A 22,279-nucleotide genomic window follows, 5' to 3' on the forward strand; every position below is an offset into this window, starting at 1 on the left:
GTGGCTTTTTCTTTTTTTTTTGTTTTTTGAAATTTAAGAATCTCATTCAAATCGTTTTAAATAGATGGCATAATTTGTTGTTTTTCGGATAATTTTGTATTAAAGACAATGATGATTATTTGAATATATGATTTCGTTTTTCCCTCAGTACACGTTTGTTTCTTTTGCATTCTTAAGCTTTTATTTTGAAATAATTTATTTAACTTATTGCATTATCTTTTCATTTAATTGATTTCACTTTCTCATCATAAATACCTACATATTTATTTTTTGGGGCATTCTTTCAAATTTCCATCTCGACCCGATCTGGAGTCCATCCAATCTGCATGTCTGTCTGTCTGTTCGTCTGTCTGTCTGTCTGTCTGTTTGGGTTTTGAATCTTTTGTTTCTCCACCTTTTTGCCTCCGGCTGGCTATTATTGGCTTGCTGAGTTTCACATGTCAATCAAAAATCAATTTGAAATTTCAATTTTCAATATGTAATTTACGTTTGGATCGTTTGTTGGTGTTGTGGCAAGTTGGTGAAGGGGTATGGAAGGGAGTAGAGGACAAAGAAAGGTATGTAGGTAGATAGAAGAGAGGTATGTTTCCAGTTCATTGCCCAGTCTTGTTTCTTTTTTTTGTGTTTGTTAATTGTTTTAATTTAATTAAATGCTCTTAATGGTCTTAATTAGTGTTTGGGGCGGCTGCCTCTGTCTTTATAAGGTGCTCAAAGCGACAACGACAATGTCGAAGGCAAAGCATCCATGGAAAAACCAGTTTCCCCTCCCTGCCTCGCTGCCCCCACTATCATCTTCCTTTTCATTGTTGTTGCCGTTGTTTCTCAAGAACCATTGCAGTTTACATGAACAAATTAAGTTTTATAAACATTATAAAAAAGAAAAACAAAACAAAATATAAAACCAAATGAATAATACGCAAAGGAGAGACAGAAAGTGAGTTAGAGAGAGAGAGAGAGAGAGAGAGAGAGAGACAAGAGAAGAAGTAGTTGGATGGATGAAGTAGTGGCCAATAAAACGATGGAGACGACGGGGAGATGGTTTTGTATGTAAAGGGTGAAGACAGACAGAGGACCGGGATCAACATAAAGTTGACTTTAGAGCAATATAAAACTGCTTTTTGACCAGAACCGGTTAACATTGGTCTCTCTCTATCACTGTTTCCTCTTGCCTGCCCCTATGTACATTGGTCTCATTGTCTCTCTCTCTCTCTCGCTCTCTCTATCTGTGTGTCGCTCTCGCACTCTTTTCTAACAATTGTAGCAATTGAGAGAATTGTGTGAGACCGACGACCGATCCCATTATAATATGTTTTTGTTTTTACTAGTTTTTGTTAGATATTTATGTATGTACATGCCTAGATTTATTTATGTATTCTTCGTATTAAATGCAAAACAATAAAAAATGTTTATAGACTCACTAATATCCCCTTCTTTATCATTTTCAGATGCATGTGTCCAGCTGGTTATACGGGCAAGGATTGTGATACCAAGTATAAACCGTGCTCACCATCACCATGTCAAAATGGTGGCACTTGCCGTGCCAATGGTCTGACCTACGATTGCAAATGTCCCAGAGGTAAGTGTAATCGATTCTGATATTCATCCAATCAAAAACCGATTTTCGAAGAATTCCTTGATAGTTTTGTGTGAGTGATTGTAATGTGGTTGTCGTTTTTCTGCCCTTTTCCCCTCATTTTCCTAAAGAAAGTTCTCACAAATTATTCAATTTTCATATTCGATAAACCAGTTATCGGTGTGAAGAGGCATGAGGAGGAGACTGAGTCATGACTAGCCACGAGCCAAGTCAAAGCGCCCACGCGGCAAACAGCAGCAGCAGCAGCATCAGCAGAAGAAGACGACGACGACAACGATGATGATGATGATGACGAAGAGAGCACGGCAAACTCGTTTGTCCAGCCAACTCCATTTATTCTCCTATAGAAACTCTCAACTTTTACCCACAAAATGTAAGGAAAATAACGCATCCCATTGCAAGATCGTGGCCTTCTGCTCTGCTGGCCGCCCCTCTGTCGTCTGCTACTGCTCCCACTCATGGATTTTGTTGCATCGTCGCCAATTGCCGGCTATAGGATTGATGATTTGGTTATTTCCTTTTCGTTTTGTTGGTTGCATGACCTCCTTAGGGCGTAACTGTGCTTAAGCATTTCATTTCATTCCATTCCTTTCCACTCCAAAATCAATTGCATTTTCTTAGATGCCTTGCCTGGATGGGATTTATGTATTTGTAGTTTTACTAAAAGGTTTGACTGACTGACTGACGCCTCCATTGTAGGAGAAGGAGACGTAGTTGGAGACGGAGAGTAGTGCGAAGTTAGGGGAGGTTGAATTGTACAACTTGTTTCCCAGCCGCCTGTTTTTGCATAATGAGTGCAATTCCTCGTTAACCGCACTCCACCCCACCGCACCCCAACCCCAACCCCATACACAACCACAACCACAACCACCTCAACCTAAACCAAGCACAACTCAGTGGAGTTGTCGTATTGCATTGCATTGTGGATCACAGTGTACAACACTCTAAAGACGCCTCTCGCTCTTATTGCTCTTGTCGCTCCGTGATGTCCACAGGGCACTTCGTGTCGTGTCTCTCTTTTGTAATTCGGTTTGCTCAGATTGCTCAACTTTATTATTTTTTTAGGCGTTATAACATTTCCATCCCATTGCTTTGCATTGCATTACATTGCATTGCAGTTTGCCTTTTATTGCGCTTTGGTCACACTTTCACACGATCTATTGCCGCTCCGAGACTCATTAGAATATTTGATTGGGCGCAATTAAACAAAATTAGTAGCTCCTCTTCTCATCATAGCCCCTGAGGCCCCTCGTCTACATATGCACATATGTATGTACACACATGTTGTAGTTTTATTTCTGCAATTTCATTTCAATTGAAATGAATTAATTGAGAATTGCAATGAGAGTAATTTACAGGCGGAACTCACTCTAGCTTATGTAAAAATGGCCAATTCTAATTGGTTCACCGACTATTATAAACAAGTCTATTAAATTTTATCGATTTCAACTATGAAATGGAAAGAATATTACTAATCGGACAAATGTGCCAACTATCCCAATGAGACAATCAAACGGAAAAATAAATCAGATCTCCCAATAATCGTTCTCTGTTTGCCAAGTTACTTAGATAAGGATCAAAGTACACACAGCTTCTGAAACAAACAGAACTATGTATGTATAACGGTTTTACCAGAGAAGAATTTTGATAAAAATATCTTTCATTTAGTTTTCAACTGGTCAATTGACAGAAATGATCACAAAACACCCGAACTGAAGACTTTCGCAATGACTGAGACAAGACTTGAGATATCCATAATTCTCTACAAATCATAAAATATAACTACATACATACATACAATTCATGAAATGAAACATAGAATTGGAACAATGGTTGCACACACACAGATATATGTACATACATATGTATGTATGTTGCAGAATTATTGCAACAAATTGACTTTAATAAGACACACACGCGTACAGATGCAGCAATTGGCTGCCATAAATTGCAATTGCAGCGCAAGTTGCCGCTTGTTGATAATGTTCGTGTTGTTCTTGATGATGTCGCTGTGGCTCCTCTCTCCCCCTTTCCTTTGGGCAAGTTGAAGAGTTCAAAGTGCGGTCACTAAGTGACTGGGTGACTTTTTTTTTCTCATCTCTTTTACTGGCTGCAACGAAACGAATATGAAACATGTGTGTGGAGCAGATGTTATTGCTACATGCAAGACCACAAGCAACATGCAACATGCCTTGGTTTATTTTTAAACGCCACACATATTGAAAATGCCACTTCATATTTCTTTGTCTCTACCCCAAGTTCCTTAAGGCTGCCAGAGGCAAGTAGGCAACAAGTTGCTGCAACAGCAGCAACACAAAATTAAACCATACATTCATACATACATACATATAAACATACACAAACACATTGTTTTCGGCCCTTCTTTTATAGACCAAACCAGAAAATCCAATAAAAAGCAAAGCTTGTGGGCGACAGAGAGAGAGAGAGAGAGAGGTTATGCTTTGTATGCGTGTTTCTGTGTGTGTGAAAATGAGAGAGAGAGAGAGAGAGAGAGAGAGACAGCAAGCATAAAGTGCGATTTTAATTCCTTGAATACAAAGTAAAGTAAATGTTTCACTCGATAAAGGGTGTTCTTTTTAGCTACATATATTCTTGTTCTACTTAAATTTCGACATACAAAGATTAGAGAGTTTTCGTTTGTTTATGTGAACGGAAAGAGTTAATGTTCAAATTGTAAGTGATATGTTTGTATGATGAAATTATCGATTGTTGGTCCCAGCCAGCCTTAATCCAATTTGATAAAGTCCAAAGTACACACGAACACACCACAACTCTCTGTAATGTCATCCATCAGCTGTTGGGCAAAGTCGGAAAAGTGAAACACCCTGTATGTACAAAAACTTGATCAAGAGAGGCGAGCGAGCGAGAGCGTAAGCAAGCATAAGCAACATTTTTCTTTCATTGTTGTTGGTTATTGCTTGTGGTTGTCCGTCAGACCGTCCATCCGTCCATTTGAGGGGGAGGGAGAACTGATGAACTGAAGTACTGACGCTCAGCAATGTTCGTTCGTTGCGCTCGTTTGGCGCGCATTCAAAAGATAGCTTCGGCTTTAGCGGCGGGCCTGGCCAGATATGAGACCGTGGGAAAGAACAACCAAAAGACGTGTTGTGTATGTATGTATGTGTTTGTGTATGTGTATGTATATGTATATGTACATGCACCGCCTCGCCTCGCCTCGTATGGCCCGCCTCTTCTCGCATAGCGTCCTCTGTTTTCAGTTTACATTTTGTTTGTTCATTCGCTTCGCATGCGCAGCAGCGTGTTTTTTTTTTCTTTTCTTCTCCTTCTTTCTTCTTCTTTTAAGCGTCGTTTTTGCTTTGTCTACTGCTCCTTCTCTTTCTTTTTTGTCTTTTTTTTGTTTCCTTTGCCTGACGACCACTTTTTTCATAATTTTTTTTCTTTCGTTTTGGCTTGGTTTAGTTGCTTTGCTTTGTTTTTTTTCTTTCTTTTTTCTTGTAAACGTTTTCGTTTATTGAAGCATTTTATGATCTTGCCATAAATCTGTTTATGCACTTCATTGCACACACACACATGTGATAAAGTGTGTGTGTGTAGAGTAAGATAGCAAGAGATCTGTTGCTTTTTAGTATGACCATTTTGAAAATAATATTAGACTATATCAGAAATTGGTAAGATCTAATCATCCAAAAATGAGATCGCTAACGTATAGTTTCTATAGTTTCATGATCGTGTTTGTTTGCTAATTACATTCTTGTTTACTTTTGTTATCATTACAGGATTCGAAGGAAAGAATTGTGAACAGAATATCGATGATTGTCCAGGTAATCTTTGTCAAAACGGTGGCACCTGTGTCGATGGCATTTACGACTATCGTTGCAATTGTCCGCCAAATTTCACGGGCCGTTATTGCGAGGATGATGTGGACGAGTGTGCGATGCGGCCGTCGGTTTGCCAAAATGGAGCGACATGCACGAACACGCACGGCTCGTACAGTTGCATCTGTGTGAACGGATGGACAGGAAGCGATTGCAGTGTCAATATCGATGATTGTGTCCAGGCGGCATGTTTCAATGGGGCCACCTGTATTGATGGTGTTGGGAGTTTCTATTGCCGCTGTACCCCCGGTAAAACGGGTCTATTGTGCCATTTGGAAGATGCCTGCACCTCGAATCCCTGCCATGCGGATGCCCTCTGCGATACCAGCCCGATAAATGGATCATATGCTTGCTCATGCGCCACCGGTTATAAGGGCGGAGACTGCTCTGAAGATATTGATGAATGTGATCAGGGATCGCCGTGCGAGCACAATGGCATCTGCGTGAATACTCCGGGCAGCTTCATGTGCAATTGCTCGCAGGGATTTACGGGTCCACGCTGTGAGACGAACATCAACGAATGTGAATCGCATCCGTGTCAAAATGAGGGCAGTTGTCTGGACGATCCGGGTACCTTCCGATGTGTCTGCATGCCTGGCTTTACGGGATATCAATGTGAAATCGATATCGATGAGTGCCAATCGAATCCGTGTCTAAACGACGGCACCTGTCACGATAAAATTAACGGCTTTAAGTGCAGCTGCGCCCTGGGCTTTACGGGATCTCGGTGTCAGATCAATATTGATGATTGCCAATCGCAGCCATGCCGAAATCGCGGCATCTGCCACGATTCCATAGCCGGCTACAGCTGCGAATGTCCACCGGGTTACACTGGAGCTAGTTGCGAGATAAATATCAACGATTGTGACTCGAATCCGTGTCATCGTGGCAAATGCATTGACGGCGACAATAGCTACAAATGTGTCTGTGATCCGGGTTATACGGGCTATCTCTGTCAAAAGCAGATCAATGAGTGCGAATCGAATCCCTGTCAATTTGGTGGTCATTGTGTAGACCGTTTGGGGAGCTACCTATGCCATTGTCTGCCCGGCACAAGCGGCAAGAATTGTGAGATCAATGTGAACGAATGCCACAGTAATCCCTGCAATAATGGTGCCACCTGTATCGATGGCATCAATTCGTACAGTTGTCAGTGCGTTCCCGGATTCACTGGTCAGCACTGCGAGCAGAATATCGACGAATGCGCCTCAAGTCCGTGTGCCAATGATGGTGTCTGCATTGATTTGGTCAATGGCTATAAATGCGAATGCCCACGTGGATTCTATGATGCCCGCTGTTTGAGTGATGTCGATGAATGCGCCTCTAATCCGTGTGTCAATGATGGACGCTGCGAGGATGGCGTCAATGATTTCAGTTGCCGTTGTCCACCGGGTTACAATGGCAAACGATGCGAACTGGATATCGACGAGTGTAGCAGTAATCCGTGCCAGCATGGCGGCTCATGCTTTGATAAGCTCAATGCCTTCAGTTGCCAATGCATGCCCGGTTATACGGGTCACAAATGCGAGACGAATATCGATGATTGTCTGAGTAATCCGTGCGGTAATGGTGGCACCTGCATCGACAAGGTAAATGGCTATAAGTGTGTCTGCAAGGTTCCATTTACGGGCCGGGACTGTGAGAGCAAACTGGATCCGTGTGCCAGCAATCGTTGCCGCAATGAGGCCAAATGCACACCAAGTCGCAATTTCCTTGACTTCTCATGCACCTGCAAAGTTGGCTACACGGGACGCTATTGTGACGAGGATATCGATGAATGTGCCCAGAGTTCACCGTGCCGGAATGGAGCCAGTTGCCTGAACATCGCCGGATCCTACAGATGTCTCTGCACAAAGGGCTATGAGGGACGGGACTGCGCCATCAATACCGATGATTGCGCCTCGTTTCCCTGCCAAAATGGTGGCACCTGCCTAGACGGGATTGGCGATTATAGCTGCCTGTGCGTCGATGGTTTCGATGGCAAACACTGTGAGACGGATATCAATGAGTGCCTGAGCTTGCCCTGCCAAAATGGAGCCACCTGTCATCAATATGTGAACAGTTATACATGCACATGTCCCCTGGGATTCAGTGGCATCGATTGTCAGACCAATGACGAGGATTGCGCGGAGAGATCGTGTCTCAATGGCGGCAGTTGCATCGATGGCATTAATGGCTACAATTGCAGTTGCCTGGCCGGCTACAGTGGGGCCAATTGTCAATATAAGCTGAACAAATGTGATTCCCAGCCATGTCTCAACGGAGCGACATGTCATGAGCAACGTGATGAGTACACCTGCCATTGTCCCAGTGGTTTTACTGGAAAACAATGCTCAGATTATGTGGACTGGTGCAGTCAATCGCCATGCGAGAATGGGGCCACCTGTAGCCAGGTGAAGCATCAATTCAATTGCAAGTGTTCGGCGGGATGGACCGGAAAATTGTGCGATGTGCAGACGATCAGCTGTCAGGATGCGGCCGATCGCAAGGGACTGAGCTTGCGGCAATTGTGCAACAATGGCACTTGCAAGGATCACGGCAACAGCCATGTCTGCTACTGCTCCCAGGGATATGCAGGCAGCTATTGTCAGCAGGAGATCGATGAGTGTGCCTCACAGCCGTGCTATAATGGCGGCACTTGTCACGATCTGATCGGTGCTTACGAGTGCAAGTGTCGCGATGGCTTCGAGGGCCAGAACTGTGAGATTAATATCGATGACTGTGCCCCAAATCTATGTCAAAATGGTGGCACCTGCCACGACCTGGTCCTGAACTACAGTTGCAGTTGTCCACCCGGAACACTGGGCATGCTATGTGAACTGAATCAGGATGACTGTGTGGCTGGGGCATGCCACAATAATGGCAGTTGCATAGATCGTGTCGGAGGCTTCGAATGTAATTGTCCGCCCGGATTTGTGGGAGCCCGCTGTGAAGGCGACATCAATGAATGCCTAAGTAATCCCTGCTCCAATGCTGGCACCCTGGATTGCGTGCAATTGGTTAATAACTTCCATTGCAACTGCCGCCCTGGTTATATGGGTCGCCACTGTGAGCACAAGGTCGATTTCTGTGTCCAGTCGCCATGCGAAAATGGTGGTCACTGCAGTCCCAAGCAAATTGGCCATCACTGCCTTTGCCCAGACGGGTATTATGGCAAGAATTGTGAGTTCAGTGGACAGGATTGCGATTCGAATCCGTGCGAGGCGGGCAAATGTCAGATCGATGACCAGAATATGATTGGCTATCGGTGTGAGTGTCCACGCGGAACGGCCGGAGAGCGTTGTGAAATCGATACCATGGACGAGTGCCAGCCAAATCCGTGTCTCCAGGGAGCAGCTTGCGATAATCTTCTGGGTGACTACGAGTGCCTGTGCCCGAGCAAATGGTCCGGTAAACGGTGCGAGACATATGACTTATCCTATCCTGGCTGGAGTGGAGCGAGTAACAAGTATTCAATTGATTTGGAACAACAACGAGCCATGTGCACGAAGCGGGGATGTCCCGAGAAAATGGGCAACGGCATTTGCGACAAGGAATGCAACAGCTATGCCTGTGAGTTCGATGGCAATGACTGCTCGCTGGGCATCAATCCGTGGGCTAATTGCTCCGATCCGGATTGTCGGCGAACGTTCATGGATGGCCAATGTAACGAGCAGTGCAACAATGCCGCCTGCCTCTACGATGGACGCGACTGTGAGCAGACACTGAAGCGTTGTAACACCATCTATGATGCCTACTGCCAGAGTCACTATGCCAACGGACTCTGTGACTATGGCTGCAACAATGCCGAATGCAGTTGGGATGGCCTCGACTGTGAGCAGCAGGACATATCCCCACAATTGGCCGAAGGCGCCATGTCGATCATCATGCTGATGGATAATAAAGAATTTGAGGATCAGAAGGCCAAATTTCTGAGAGAGATCAGTTATGTCTTGCGCACGAATGTGCAAATCAAGAAGGATTCGCGAGGCAATGATATGATCTTCATGTGGCGAGGGTCGACACCGATGCAAAGTGAAATCCAGGATACGGATTTCATACGCAAACACAAAATTGTGTCCACCCAGCGGCAGGGACAGACGGGAATACAGATTTTCCTGGAAATTGATAATCGCAAGTGCACGGAATGCTTTAATCGCGCCGCCGAAGCGGCCGATTTCTTGGCCGCTACAGCGGCAATGCGCTCCATGAATTTCCCCATCTACAAGGTGAATGGTGTACCCAGTCCTGATGACTATGATGGCGGCATGGATGGGGCATCGGCGAATGTTAAGTATGTGATAACCGGGATTATTCTGGTGATCATTGCGTTGGCCTTTGTCGGCATGGTGCTGAGTACGCAGCGAAAGCGTGCCCATGGTGTCACCTGGTTCCCGGAGGGATTCCGTGCCCCAGCCGCTGGCATTATGTCGCGTCGTCGTCGCGATCCCCATGGACAGGAGATGAGAAATTTGAATAAACAGCAACAGGGTGTCTTGGCGGGTCATCAGGGTGTGGGTGGAGGCATGGTTACATCCGCTTCGGGTCATCATTGGTCCGACGATGAATCGGATATGCCACAACCGAAGCGACAGCGCAACGAACCCGTCTCTATGCTGGGCGGTCTGAATATGGCTGGGACCAATGGTGGCTATACCAGTGATCACACCATGGTCAGTGAGTACGAGGAGGCGGATCAGCGTGTCTGGTCACAGGCTCATCTGGATGTTGCCGATGTGAGAGCCATTATGACACCGCCAACACATCAGGATGGTGGCAAGCATGATGTGGATGCCCGGGGACCATGTGGCCTGACGCCTTTGATGATTGCCGCTGTTCGTGGCGGTGGCCTGGATACGGGCGAGGATATCGATACAAACGATGATAGCACTGCTCAGGTTATATCCGATCTATTGGCGCAGGGAGCCGAACTGAATGCCACCATGGATAAGACGGGAGAGACTTCATTGCATTTGGCTGCCCGTTATGCCAGAGCGGATGCGGCCAAGCGTCTCCTCGATGCCGGAGCCGATGCCAATTGTCAGGATAATACTGGAAGAACACCGCTGCATGCCGCCGTGGCAGCCGATGCCATGGGTGTATTCCAGATTCTTTTAAGGAATCGGGCCACCAATTTGAATGCTCGCATGCACGATGGAACGACCCCACTCATCCTAGCTGCGCGGTTGGCCATCGAGGGCATGGTCGAGGATCTAATTACGGCCGATGCGGACATTAATGCGGCCGATAACTCCGGCAAGACGGCACTTCATTGGGCAGCGGCAGTCAACAATACCGAAGCTGTTAACATTCTCCTTATGCATCATGCCAACCGAGATGCCCAAGATGATAAGGATGAGACGCCATTGTTCTTGGCCGCTCGCGAGGGCAGCTACGAGGCGTGCAAAGCTCTGCTGGATAACTTTGCCAATCGTGAGATTACCGATCATATGGATCGTCTTCCCCGCGACGTGGCCAGTGAGCGGCTGCATCATGATATTGTACGCCTGCTGGACGAGCATGTGCCACGTTCACCGCAAATGCTGAGCATGACACCGCAAACGATGATCGGTTCTCCGCCACCGGGTCAGCAGCCGCAATTGATAACCCAACCGACGGTCATCACCGCCGGCGCCGGCAATGGGGGCATTGCTGGCAGCAAGCAGAGCAGTCAAACGGCCAAACAGAAGGCTGCCAAAAAGGCCAAACTCATCGAGGGTAACAATAGTCCGGATAACCTTTTGGATGCTGCAGCCCTCGTGGGTGCTGTCGGTGCTGGTAGTTTGCGTCGCAAGGCGAGCTCAAAAAAGGCAAATGCGGCTTCAAAAAAGGCCATGAACGGCGGTATAGGCATGAATGGGATGAATCCTCAGCAGTTGATGAGCAACAACAACAACAACAACAGCCAGCCAGGAGTACAACAACAGCAGCAGCAACAGCAGCAACAAGTGCAACAGCAGCCACCACCAACAACAACAACAACAACAACAACAAATGGAACATCAGGAGGGGGCGGAACGACGACGGGTCCGGAACAAATGGATCAATCACCCACGGGCAATCTATCGAGTCCCTACGATACCAGCTCAATGTACTCGAATGCCATGGCAGCACCGCCGAACAACAATGGCACCAAACAGCCGCCGAGCTATGAGGATTGCATCAAGGTGAGTTTCTTTATAATCTACCACCCGATTATCCAATATTTAACCCAATCAATTTTGTTTCAGAATGCCCAATCCCTACAATCATTGCCAGTTGGCAATGGCCTCGACATGATTAAGCTGGAGAATTATGGCTACTCCATGGGTTCGCCATTTCAGCAGGATATGCTTAATGGTCAAGCAGGAAACGGGGGCGTTGGAGGAGGTCTTGGAGGCATGAACAATATCGGTCGCAGCACGAACACCCTATGCGGCGGTCTGATCCCCAATAATAATGGCCATGAACAGGGTCTCAGTCCACCCTACTCGAATCAATCGCCACCGCATTCAGTGCAAAGCAGTTTGGCCCTATCGCCACATGCCTATTTGGGTAAGTGAATCTCCTGATGCTCTGATTCTCTAGATTTCATTTTGATTATGATTAATTAATCTTCTTCTTCTACCTTTAATTTCCTTTCACGCAGGCTCACCATCGCCGGCCAAATCGAGACCCAGTTTGCCCACCTCACCGACCCATATACAGGCCATGCGTCATGCCACACAACAGAAGCAATTTGGCAGCAATTTGAACAGTCTTTTGGGTGGCAGCAGCCAGGGACCACAGAGTTCACCCGTCAGTCTGGGCATTATATCGCCCACGGGCAGTGATATGGGCATTATGTTGGCTCCACCACAATCCTCCAAGAGCAGTGCAATAATGCAATCGCTAACGCCCCAACAACAACAGCAGCAGCAGCAACAGCAGCAACAACAACAGCAGCAACAGCAGCAACAACAGCAGCAACAGCAACAGCAGCAACAAGCAATTGGAGGCCTGGAATTCGGTTCAGCAGGTTTGGACTTGAATGGATTTTGTGGATCTCCGGGTAAGTAGCAAGCAAATGAAAAAAATTATCATCGTTTCATTCTAATCTATTTCCCATTTTCCAATCTTGCAGACTCATTTCACTCGGGTCAAATGAATCCGCCTTCGATACAAAGTTCAATGTCCGGCTCATCACCTTCAACCAATATGCTATCGCCATCATCGCAACATAATCAACAGGCCTTCTATCAGTACCTAACGCCACCTAGCCAACATTCGGGCGGCCATACGCCACAGCATTTGGTTCAGACACTGGATAGCTATCCAACACCCTCACCCGAATCGCCCGGTCATTGGTCATCCTCATCGCCGCGTTCGAATTCAGATTGGTCAGAGGGTGTACAATCGCCGGCGGCGAATAACCTCTATATATCCGGTGGACATCAGGCCAATAAGGGATCTGAGGCCATTTACATTTGACCATAACACACATACACACACCCCATACCCACACCCACACCCACACATCTAACATTAAAAATCGAATAATAGAAATAATATAAGGATAACAATTACTCTAAGGAACAAATTCTTCAACAGATCCATAGAGACGATAGATAAAGTTATGGCTACAACTAGAACGGATGGGCGGGCTATATACATATACCATGCACATACACCATACTATATAATAATATATATAGGGAGGCGTGTGGCTCTTAAAGAGTCCAGAGCAATCAATAATATATTATCGAATCGAACATTTTTATTCGCTCGCGTGTCTCATTATTTTTTTTTTTTTGGATAGGCCTTAAGCTTTAATTTAAAGATTTCAAACGTAATAATTTTAGTAATTTAAATTATTTTTAATTATGCTATTTTTTTACAACTTTTTTTTTCAAACATTGTTGTACAGTGCGCCTTGAAATCATATGATCTAGATTGTATACTTATACAGACATATACATATATAGATATATATATATATGAACATATATATAGAACTGAGAAGACATTCGATTTGGTCGATCGAAATGTCATCGTATCTTCCAGTAAATGAAACGAAAACTTACACATTTAGCGCAAATTATCAATAACTTATCGTTAATAAAAATTTAGGAATAATTCCCAGCCCTTTTCCCCCTTCCCTTACATTTTACTTTCTCCAAGTATAAGCATATAGAATATAGAAACAACATCAAACATAGAATAAGCATACATATATGTGTAGTATATAGTACAAGCATAACGAGCACATGCTTGTGTTTCATTGACTTAAGTTAGCAGCTTAACTTAAGCGCAAAACAAAAAAAAAGACAAAAAAACGTTTTTACTACTATTAAGTTTTATAAATTTTATTATATGACCAATCAATTTTGAAGTTAATTAGTTTCAAAACTAAAGTGCTTATAAACAACCACAATTCCAATAAAAAAAGTGTTAGCTCTATACATATACACGAATTATATATACAAGTAAATTTTTACCAACAAATTGGTTTTTTTTTTTTAATCTACTGGTAATTGTAAAAAGATTCTCATAAATTGTTTGTATTAAGTTAAAAAACAAAACATTAAAAAAAACAAGCAAAACAAAAAAGACACAAAAAGACATATTATAATTATTAAATTAATTATTTACATAAACAAAAAAAGAACAATACAAATGACAGGACAGAGCCACGTTTTTAAATATATTTATAAGAAGTAATATTAATTAAGTTAAAGTTAAAACAACCATCCCCACACAACAAACAAAACTGCTTAATTTTGCATTAAAACCTTCTTTTTTTTAAATATCTTGTTTCTTTTTCATTTTTAATCTCTTTGACAATTTTTGTAATATGCGTGTTTTTGTGTAAATTGTACAATTTTTTTTATGTTCGTATTTTTTTAATCTAAAAAACCTTAAAAGAAGAACAGAGCTAAATAGACCTATACAAAATGCAAACCATTTTTTGAGATAAACAAATAAAATATTCAATTATTATTTTAAAAATCAAGATAAAATTGAACATTTTCTTTTTTTTTTGACAACTCTTTGATCAGTTTTGTAATAATTTTATGGGAATAGTGGTAGAGATACAACTTTATTTCAACTTTTTAAAAAAGGGACAAAGGTCCCTTCTAAACCCTGGATCAAGCGGTTAATTTTGTATGAAATGGCAAGCAGTTCTTTTTATATGGAGTAGCAAGCAGTTAGCCGAGCAGACTCAAATTGAGCCAAACTCAAATTTGCACCCTTATAGTAGAGGGTATTATGAAATTAGTCGGAACGCAGAGAAGGGGATGTTTTCGATTCCATAAAGTATATCTTTTTTTGATCAGCATGAATAGCCGATATACCTCGGCTATAATCCAAATTTGCAAATTTCTCAAGAAAACTTATTAAAGAATTTCAACCTTTAAACCTCTATAATTTTTAATCGATTATCATAGAATTTGACACATAATAAGAACTAATAGCTTTTGAAAAATATTACAAATTTTTTAAAGTTGGAATTAACATATGAATCTTTTTATCCCAAATTAATGTCCCAAATGATTAAAATAACGGTTAGTATTAATGATTTTATAAAATATCGATTTGTGGCTCAGAACACTCTTAAGTCCTAGAGGGTTAAAGATTTGAAAATGCCTAATGCCTTTAGCTTTTTTAAAATTAGGCCTTGTGTTCCCTCTGTCATTTTCAATACCCCAGATCCGATTCGGATTCATGAATTGTAATTTATTGTCATATAGGTGCAAATTTTAATTGGTTACCTGTTAAAAACATGCTGAAAAAGATCTAATTTTTGGGGAAACAAATTTTTAAATTAAATAAGGTTTGATGCATCGAAAAAATGTAACCTCAAAAACAGTTAAAATTAAAATTACCCTAGAAAACAAAATGATAACCTTGCACCTAAACGGCTGTATACTAGTGTAATATGAAGTTTGGAATGGAATCCAAAGATGGAAGTCAGAATCCTAATTTGATTTGTTAAGGCTTACTATATTGACAAGAACTTGTAGCCACTCAGAAATACCTACTGAGATACTTTGGACTTTTGTTCATTGAATTTTACAAGAACTTTCTTGAAATTAAGGAGCCAAATGAACTGAATCCCTATATATGTACATATGTAAGGCAAATAGGTTGAGACCAATCTTCAAAATCTTAATGTGACAGTGTCATTAAACGTTTAGAAATATATATTTGCTATGGAATATATTGGTACATTAAGCGTAAAAAATTACATTTTTATTTAGAATAAACAACTAAACAATTAAATCCACCATGGTCTGAGGGTGCTGGAAATACGCTGCTTGGTGACTGTGTGTGCGTTTTTTAGTGAAAACTTAATTGCTGCCAAAACGAAAATGAATATATGATAATCATCTGTATGTGTAGATGAAATTCAGATCAATGTTAAGACTAGATTTGCTTCTTCGTTTCCGAGGTGGAGACGGGCTCAGCGGTCGACCTTGAGTCAGCTGTCGTGGTCGATGTTGTTGTATTTTCCCGGGTATCGTTGTCAGTATTTACTGTTAGATCTTTGCCCTTGCTACCGGGGACAAAGGGACACACGCCACCCTTGCACTCGAATGGGAAATCGGGCCCCGCTTTAATTATATTTCCCTGGGCATCCTTCTTCTCCCAGGGGTTCCAGTAGCGTAGAATTATGGGCTGAATGAATTTGTGCCAAATGTAGAGGAGCAACGGAATTATGAAGCAAGGCACACACACCATTTTATCAACTAGCTAAGGGAAAAAGATCTTCGGTTTATTAACAAAATTTATTTGCTAAAATTAAAAGGAAAACCAATCAACCTTACTGCTTAAATTTTTATTTTTTTGACAATTAATTAAATAGAGTTTTTGGTATGTTATCGAAAAGTATAAGCACTGACAGATAACACAAAAATACTAAAACCAGTGTTGGCAAATGCAAAATAGTGCCCAATGATTTTGCCATCTCTAGTTTGCATTGAACGCGGTTTGCAAATTTTACTTTTGTTTGAAGTATCTTTTGATTGCTGTTTATTGTGAAAGTACGTACGTGTTTTGTAGTTGAGGTGTGCCAATAAAAGGGAAATTGGAATCCATAGAGTGACATTCTTGATTAAATCAAATAGGGCTGCCGGGTTCTGTATCTTGAGTACGCACGCACTTATATACGTACATATGTATGTAGGCACATACAAACATCCAAAGCAGACAATTAGGCTTGTGCGTAAAATTTGCTTTGTGTATGTTTGTGTAAAACAACCGTTAGTGTCTTCAAACACTTGCACATTGATACATTGTTTTTATCCATTAAAGTACCGCTAAAGAACAGTTGAAATGTTTGCCAAAGTAAACCCATTTTGAGTGTATGTGTTTGTGTACGCGAGTGAGCTTTATGCAGAAAAAAAACAAACATTTTTTGCTTTTTTCACCGTTACCTCGTTTGATTTCAAACTTTTTATAAAACAATAAAGGCAGGTGGGGGAAGATGTATGGCAAAGAAAAACACAAAGATCCGATTATCATATAATCCTGTCCAGGTATTTTATAGTGCTTGATTGATTAGTTTTGTTTGTTTTCTAGAGAGAGCACCATGAGCTCAGCGGATGATGATATTCCTGGTACGTCGTCGTCAGCGGCTGCTGCCAAAACCACCGACTATGCCAAGAAATACAAGCGTTCGAAGTCTCGATTAAGTAAATCCTCAAAATTCACATCTCACTCACCGGATAGGAAGCACAATCTATTCCATCATCGTAGTCCGACCAGTCTACGGGATCGTGTCTTGCTGGCCAATGCCAATGCTGTGGAACGGGCCTTGTCGGTGTCCACTGGTGATTTGAGCGATAGCACTACTACCACTAGCGGCAGTAGCGGTAGCACCACTACCTCCAGCGGCTCCTCCAGCAGCAGCAGCGGCTCATCGTCGCCCACACCGTCCAGTGAACCTAAACCTGGTGGTAAGCCTTCTACACCATCCCCCTCATCATTATCCCACATATTTACCCCACCATTCATTCATAGCCATACGAAAACCGAAGAAAAAGAAGACCAAAAAATCCAAGGATCGTCGCAATTCGAGAGATTCAGTTTTAATTGGATTTTCGGGAAGCTTTCCAAATTTATCCTCAACCCAAAGCATCGATTCGGAATCGGAGAGACAGGTAAAAAGAATATCTGTTGACTTCGTCTCATCAGCATTAACATTTATCCATGCAGCCGTCTCCTGGCGATCTTAGGTCAATTGGTGCCAGCGGCCTGGGCATTTTTCCACCAGAACGTTATGAGACAGAGCTGGCGGAACAGCAGCAAAAGCATTTGGACTCTCCATCCGCATCCTCATCAATCTCTGATCCGAATTCAACTGCTACTACACCGACACCAACAGCCATGCAACAGCCAATTTCAATCCCTACACCGATCCCAGCATCCCCATCAGATGAACAAGCAACTCTAACAACAGAAACAACAGCAACATCAAGTTGCATTAATCTGATATCGACAACTAAGATCACTCCAAGTGCAATTGCATATTCCCCGGCAAAAGTAGAGGAACCAAAACCAGAACCTAAACCAGAACTAGAGGACCAACAAACTGATCTACCACGCACCATTGAACCAGACCAAGAGCAACAGAAGGTTAAATCTTACCTTAATCGAACCTATGAACCTAACTAAATGTTTTCCCCAATTTCCACATCTCTCTCCTACATTAGGAAAATGTTATTCCAAAGACGGAAATAGGAAAGCCTATGGAGGAAGCAACACCACAAGACGATGATGAAATCGATAAAGATGTTTTACGTATACGTAAACGAAGTGCTTCTGGTGGCATTATCCAGAAGGCAGAGGGGGAAGGCAACGGAGATGTTGCTGGCCATGAAGATCCGAAACAGGATAGGCAACATTTACAAGCTAAGCGTAAAAAAATATCAGCATTGCCATCAGGATGCGGACTAAGTGGACGCTCCAAATCATTCAGTGTCGCGAGTAGCACAGAACGTGATGCGGATGCGAGCAGACAACGATCTCTGAGTGAGGCAAATGTGTCATTAATAGACAATGTTAATTTTGTGCATAAACCACAGAAAGTGGAGCTGGAAGAACAAGTAGTGCACAAGAAGGAGGAGGAGCAGGAAGAGGAGGCGGAGGAGCAGCATCAACAGGAGCAGGAGAAGAAACCGCTCAACCCCCAAGTAGATATAAATGCAGATGAACCACACGCACCGCCAAGTGGTTTGCTTTTGTCGAAAACCAAGGAGGAAGAGACGTCGGCCACCGTTAAAAGGTCGGAGCGACTGTCGGCTCAGCAGACGCGTCGTCCACCGACACCGAAATTAAAGCCAACCGATGAACACTATCGCCTTCCTTTTGCCCATGGCTGGAAACGTGAACTGGTCTTGCCCAGCACCGATACCCATCGACGGTCCGGCGATGTGTTCTTCATCTCGCCCGAGGGTCGCAAGTTTCGGTCACGTGAAGACATTATACCCCAACTCAAGGGCGATCTGACAATTGATCACTTTTGCTTTCAACGCGTTTCACAAGAAGTGGGTCCAGAGTTTGAGCTAGTGCGTCGTGCTGTGCCGGTCAATGCGAGGTCGCAGCCCAGTTTCTTCTCATCCACGCCGGCAGTGTCCGGTAAACGGGTGCCCAAACCGAAGGTACCCAAGGGAGCTAGTCCCCCGCCTGAAGGATGGACACCCACCATGGCCGTTAAAGGCAATGCCCGAGCAATAGCGGCGACGGCGTCCACCAATGGGTCAAATAGTTCAAGTGTGGGCCATTCTCAAGCCGGTGCCACTAGTGTAAACTCTTCGCGCAAGCGTAGGTAATGTTGGATTATTTGTTCCATCTTCCGCCAGCTTCTCTTCTGATGCTTCTCTTTTTTGCAGTGCGCAGATATCCAGCAAGCATACGGCAGCGAAACAGCAACCATCTCCACCAGCAGCAGCTGCAGCACCATTAAAGCTTCCTAACCAGAGTCAGAGTCAGGATTCTTCATTTGATAACGACGCCGACAACGAAGCCGAAGTGGAAGATGAAGATGGCAATGTCAGTGGCGCTAGTATGCTCGAAATAAGCGAGCAAATGGAACAACCGGGTCAATTGCCTCCTGCCCAATTGCTTAGTGATAACGTCCTAAGTCCTGACACGCCTCGCTGGCAGGAGATTGTGGTCATTGGTGGCCGTAAAGCAATTTCAATTTTGGACAATCCGCCAAGAATTTCAACTCGTCGTTCCTCTCCCGTGTGAGTCCACCATCCTACTCAAGCACAGAGTCGCAAAGAATTTAGTGTAATATCTACGCATCCTCATCCATCTCTTTCATACCATCGAATGCCCCTCAGTCTGTAATCCAGTCGAGATTGTTAAAGCCAACTTTATGTTTTCCTCCGCCACTTTTCAGAGTTCCCCAAGCGGTAATAGATGGCTGGAATAGTAAATACGATCAACTCTATAACAAGCGCATAGCAGGACCCAAGAAATTGAATCAGAATGCAATATTGGAGAGTTTGGGCAATGCTCATAATGGCTGTCAAGTCCTAATGGGCATTATGAAAACTATGACCCTTAAGGTAAGTGACCGTCATCATTTAAGTTCACTAATTTAATCTACCCTCTCTCTCTCTGTCTTTGTCTTTGTCTCTCTCTCTTTTTCTCACTCTAAGGAACGTGCCAATATGTCACATGTGTGCAAAACCTGGGCCATGATCAGTCGGGATAGAAGTGTCTGGAAATCCGTCACCCTAAGGGATACTTATATTAGTAGTTGGATTATTTGCATGCGAGAGTTGGCTCGTCATCGCACAAGGGATCTGGACATGATGGGCATGATATTGGCTAAACCGGAATTGCGATTGACCGGTGATTTGCGTATATTAAAATCTCTAAGAGTGTTACGCACCGATCCCAGTGATGCGGAGTTTTTGCATTTGGTATTTAAGCATCTGACACAGCTGCTGGAACTGCGTTCCATTTGCACCAGCAACTCGCTCAGTCTGTCGAATCTGGAGTCGATGCATGGACTGAAGGTACTACGACTGCACATGATTGATCCCTCAGCGAAAATCAATTCATTGGGCACGCTCGGGCAACTGACCAACTTGACCGAGCTGTGTGTGCGCGGAGCTACAAATCTGGATGAAATGGAGATCGCTCAGCTGAAGGCATTGACCAAACTGGAGACTCTGGTGTTGGGATCTTGTTTGGATGTGGATCGGGTGCAACTGGGCCAAGAGGTATTGCCAGCTCTTACGAATCTTCGACATTTTCGACTGGAGAACGAACACAAGCTCATGGATGTTTTTCCCATACACGACATAATGCAGGGCTTGTCTGCTGCTGGTCAGGTCAAACGGTTGGAATTGGTCAATGTGGATGTGGATGAGGATTTCGGGCATCTAATGGCCAAATGCAAGAACTTGGAGGAACTCCTGTTAATGCCCAAATGTATGCATAATACAGCCAATATGACCAATGCTGTGATGCAAGCGGTCAGCGATAATGCTGATCAGTTAAGGGTTCTTCGGATGGGCCTCGCGACTCAGCTACTAAGTGCCACGAATTATCTGTGCAAGGGCAAAGATGTGGTGCCAGTGCGTCGACCCGTTCCAGGCATTCCTGCCAATGATCACTTAAACTTCTGCTCCGACGATTGCCATGAAACTGATCATGGCCAGTGTGTGGCATATTTACCAATGGAACGCCTCGAATCTATTTTGCATCACATGATGCCGCAGGCCTGGCTAAGTGTGGCCAAAATAGCCATGCGTGACACAACAAAGCTTCAGTTCCTCAAACGGCCAGATGTTGGCAAACCAATGAACCGGGAATTGCAGCAGCAGCGGCAGCAGCTGAATCAAGATCCTATGCTCAAAGAACCAAAACCAACAGCTCCTTGAATCCAACTTTCGTTTGGATAACTTTCCTCTCGATCTCTCTCGTCCCAACTACTGCACTATCCTTCATCTATCCTTCAATATATATACAATTTCGTTTATACTTTTGTAATCCCCCAGAGAATATCAAGACTGAGTCTTCGAGAGCCATCACAAAGAAAAAAAGAAACCTCCCCACACACACACACACACACACACAAAACAAACAAACTACAACAACAAAAAAGTATTAACTGAGGAGACATTTTATATTTGTGTTCTCCCTTTTTAGCTGCAAAGTGGCTATATAGGGAGAGAGCTAGGATCGATAATTCATCCAGCGGTATATGTATATTCCGAAATATGTGTTTAACATTTTTTTTTGCAATGTTATGAAATGAATCATCAATAAAACTTCTATTTAGAAACCAAAATTTTTATTTGCATTTCTCCTGCATTTAATTCAAAAGATTTCTTTCTTTAATAGATCATTCACGTGTATATATATATATACATATATAACTATATTCCTTATTTATTCTAGTTCGTAAAAAAAATACATCATCGTAGCAAAATATTTTTATGAACATTTGTGGGTGTGGCAAAAAATATATATAAAGATGTAAAAATGGCAATAACATAAAAAAATGTGCAGATCAGAACTATGGTTAAATGCAATACTACATATATATATCTCTTATATTTTTAGATCGGATTTGTGTCATGACGAACGATATTAGATGTGTGTGGTAGTCAAAATATGGATGGTATATCCCATTTATATGTATATAAGGGTTATCAAAAATATGTATAGTACACACACATAGATAGATGTATATAGATAAACATTTGTTTAGTTTTTTTGGAAATAAATTATATGTGTACGAGTATAGATTGTATGTAGATTTGTATGTATAAATATATGTTTGTATGTTTATGTCTAAACAAAGTTGTGCGCGTTTATATAACAACAACAACTTTTCGTTAAATAATAGCAAAGTGCACTTTGG

General features: G+C 43.0%; 3 protein-coding genes across 4 annotated transcripts in view; 2 read left to right on the forward strand and 1 right to left on the reverse strand.

Annotated features, from left to right (window-relative positions):
- Positions 1 to 13,879, forward strand: part of LOC6653066 (neurogenic locus Notch protein) — a 39,869-nt gene extending 25,990 nt beyond the window's left edge. Inside the window, exons 5-9 of the mRNA XM_023181451.2 lie at positions 1,446 to 1,576; positions 5,353 to 11,597; positions 11,661 to 11,964; positions 12,059 to 12,460; positions 12,533 to 13,879. Of these exons, the coding sequence (XP_023037219.1) occupies positions 1,446 to 1,576; positions 5,353 to 11,597; positions 11,661 to 11,964; positions 12,059 to 12,460; positions 12,533 to 12,879 (7,429 nt within the window). The 3' untranslated portion in view covers positions 12,880 to 13,879. The remainder of the gene's footprint in view (positions 1 to 1,445; positions 1,577 to 5,352; positions 11,598 to 11,660; positions 11,965 to 12,058; positions 12,461 to 12,532) is intronic.
- Positions 13,880 to 15,575: 1,696 nt separating this feature from the next.
- LOC6653067 (UPF0729 protein GD16342) lies at positions 15,576 to 16,287 on the reverse strand. Of its 2 annotated transcripts, none has more exons than XM_047011691.1 (2): positions 16,218 to 16,287; positions 15,576 to 16,143 (listed from the first exon to the last, which is right to left on the reverse strand). In XM_047011691.1, exon 2 carries the CDS (start codon positions 16,129 to 16,131, stop codon positions 15,817 to 15,819), a length of 315 nt encoding a protein of 104 aa, XP_046867647.1. In that variant the 5' UTR covers positions 16,132 to 16,143; positions 16,218 to 16,287; the 3' UTR covers positions 15,576 to 15,816. The 2 variants fall into 2 exon arrangements, with proteins under 2 accessions (XP_046867647.1, XP_046867646.1); XM_047011690.1 differs by having other exon boundaries at positions 16,213 to 16,287.
- A 57-nt stretch (positions 16,288 to 16,344) lies between these two features.
- On the forward strand, positions 16,345 to 21,703 carry LOC6653068. Its single transcript, XM_023181290.2, has 8 exons — positions 16,345 to 16,433; positions 16,972 to 17,348; positions 17,413 to 17,552; positions 17,608 to 18,027; positions 18,105 to 19,219; positions 19,284 to 19,640; positions 19,799 to 19,967; positions 20,061 to 21,703. The coding sequence occupies exons 2-8, from the start codon at positions 16,982 to 16,984 to the stop codon at positions 21,291 to 21,293; spliced, it is 3,801 nt and encodes a 1,266-aa protein (XP_023037058.1). The 5' UTR covers positions 16,345 to 16,433; positions 16,972 to 16,981; the 3' UTR covers positions 21,294 to 21,703.
- The last annotated feature ends 576 nt before the right edge of the window (positions 21,704 to 22,279 follow it).

The sequence above is a fragment of the Drosophila willistoni genome (genome assembly GCF_018902025.1).
Source record: "Drosophila willistoni isolate 14030-0811.24 chromosome XL unlocalized genomic scaffold, UCI_dwil_1.1 Seg142, whole genome shotgun sequence".
NCBI lineage: Eukaryota > Metazoa > Arthropoda > Insecta > Diptera > Drosophilidae > Drosophila > Drosophila willistoni.

What these genes read in the sequence shown, in the direction of transcription:
- LOC6653067 (XM_047011691.1), bottom strand. Translation starts at nt 16,131, where the DNA reads ATGGTGTGTGTGCCTTGCTTCATAATTCCGTTGCTCCTCTACATTTGG.
- LOC6653068 (XM_023181290.2), top strand. Translation starts at nt 16,982, where the DNA reads ATGAGCTCAGCGGATGATGATATTCCTGGTACGTCGTCGTCAGCGGCT. An exon ending in AACTCTTCGCGCAAGCGTAG is followed by an intron (nt 19,220 to 19,283) that starts GTAATGTTGGAT and finishes TCTTTTTTGCAG; the next exon opens with TGCGCAGATATCCAGCAAGC. An exon ending in TGAAAACTATGACCCTTAAG is followed by an intron (nt 19,968 to 20,060) that starts GTAAGTGACCGT and finishes TCTCACTCTAAG; the next exon opens with GAACGTGCCAATATGTCACA.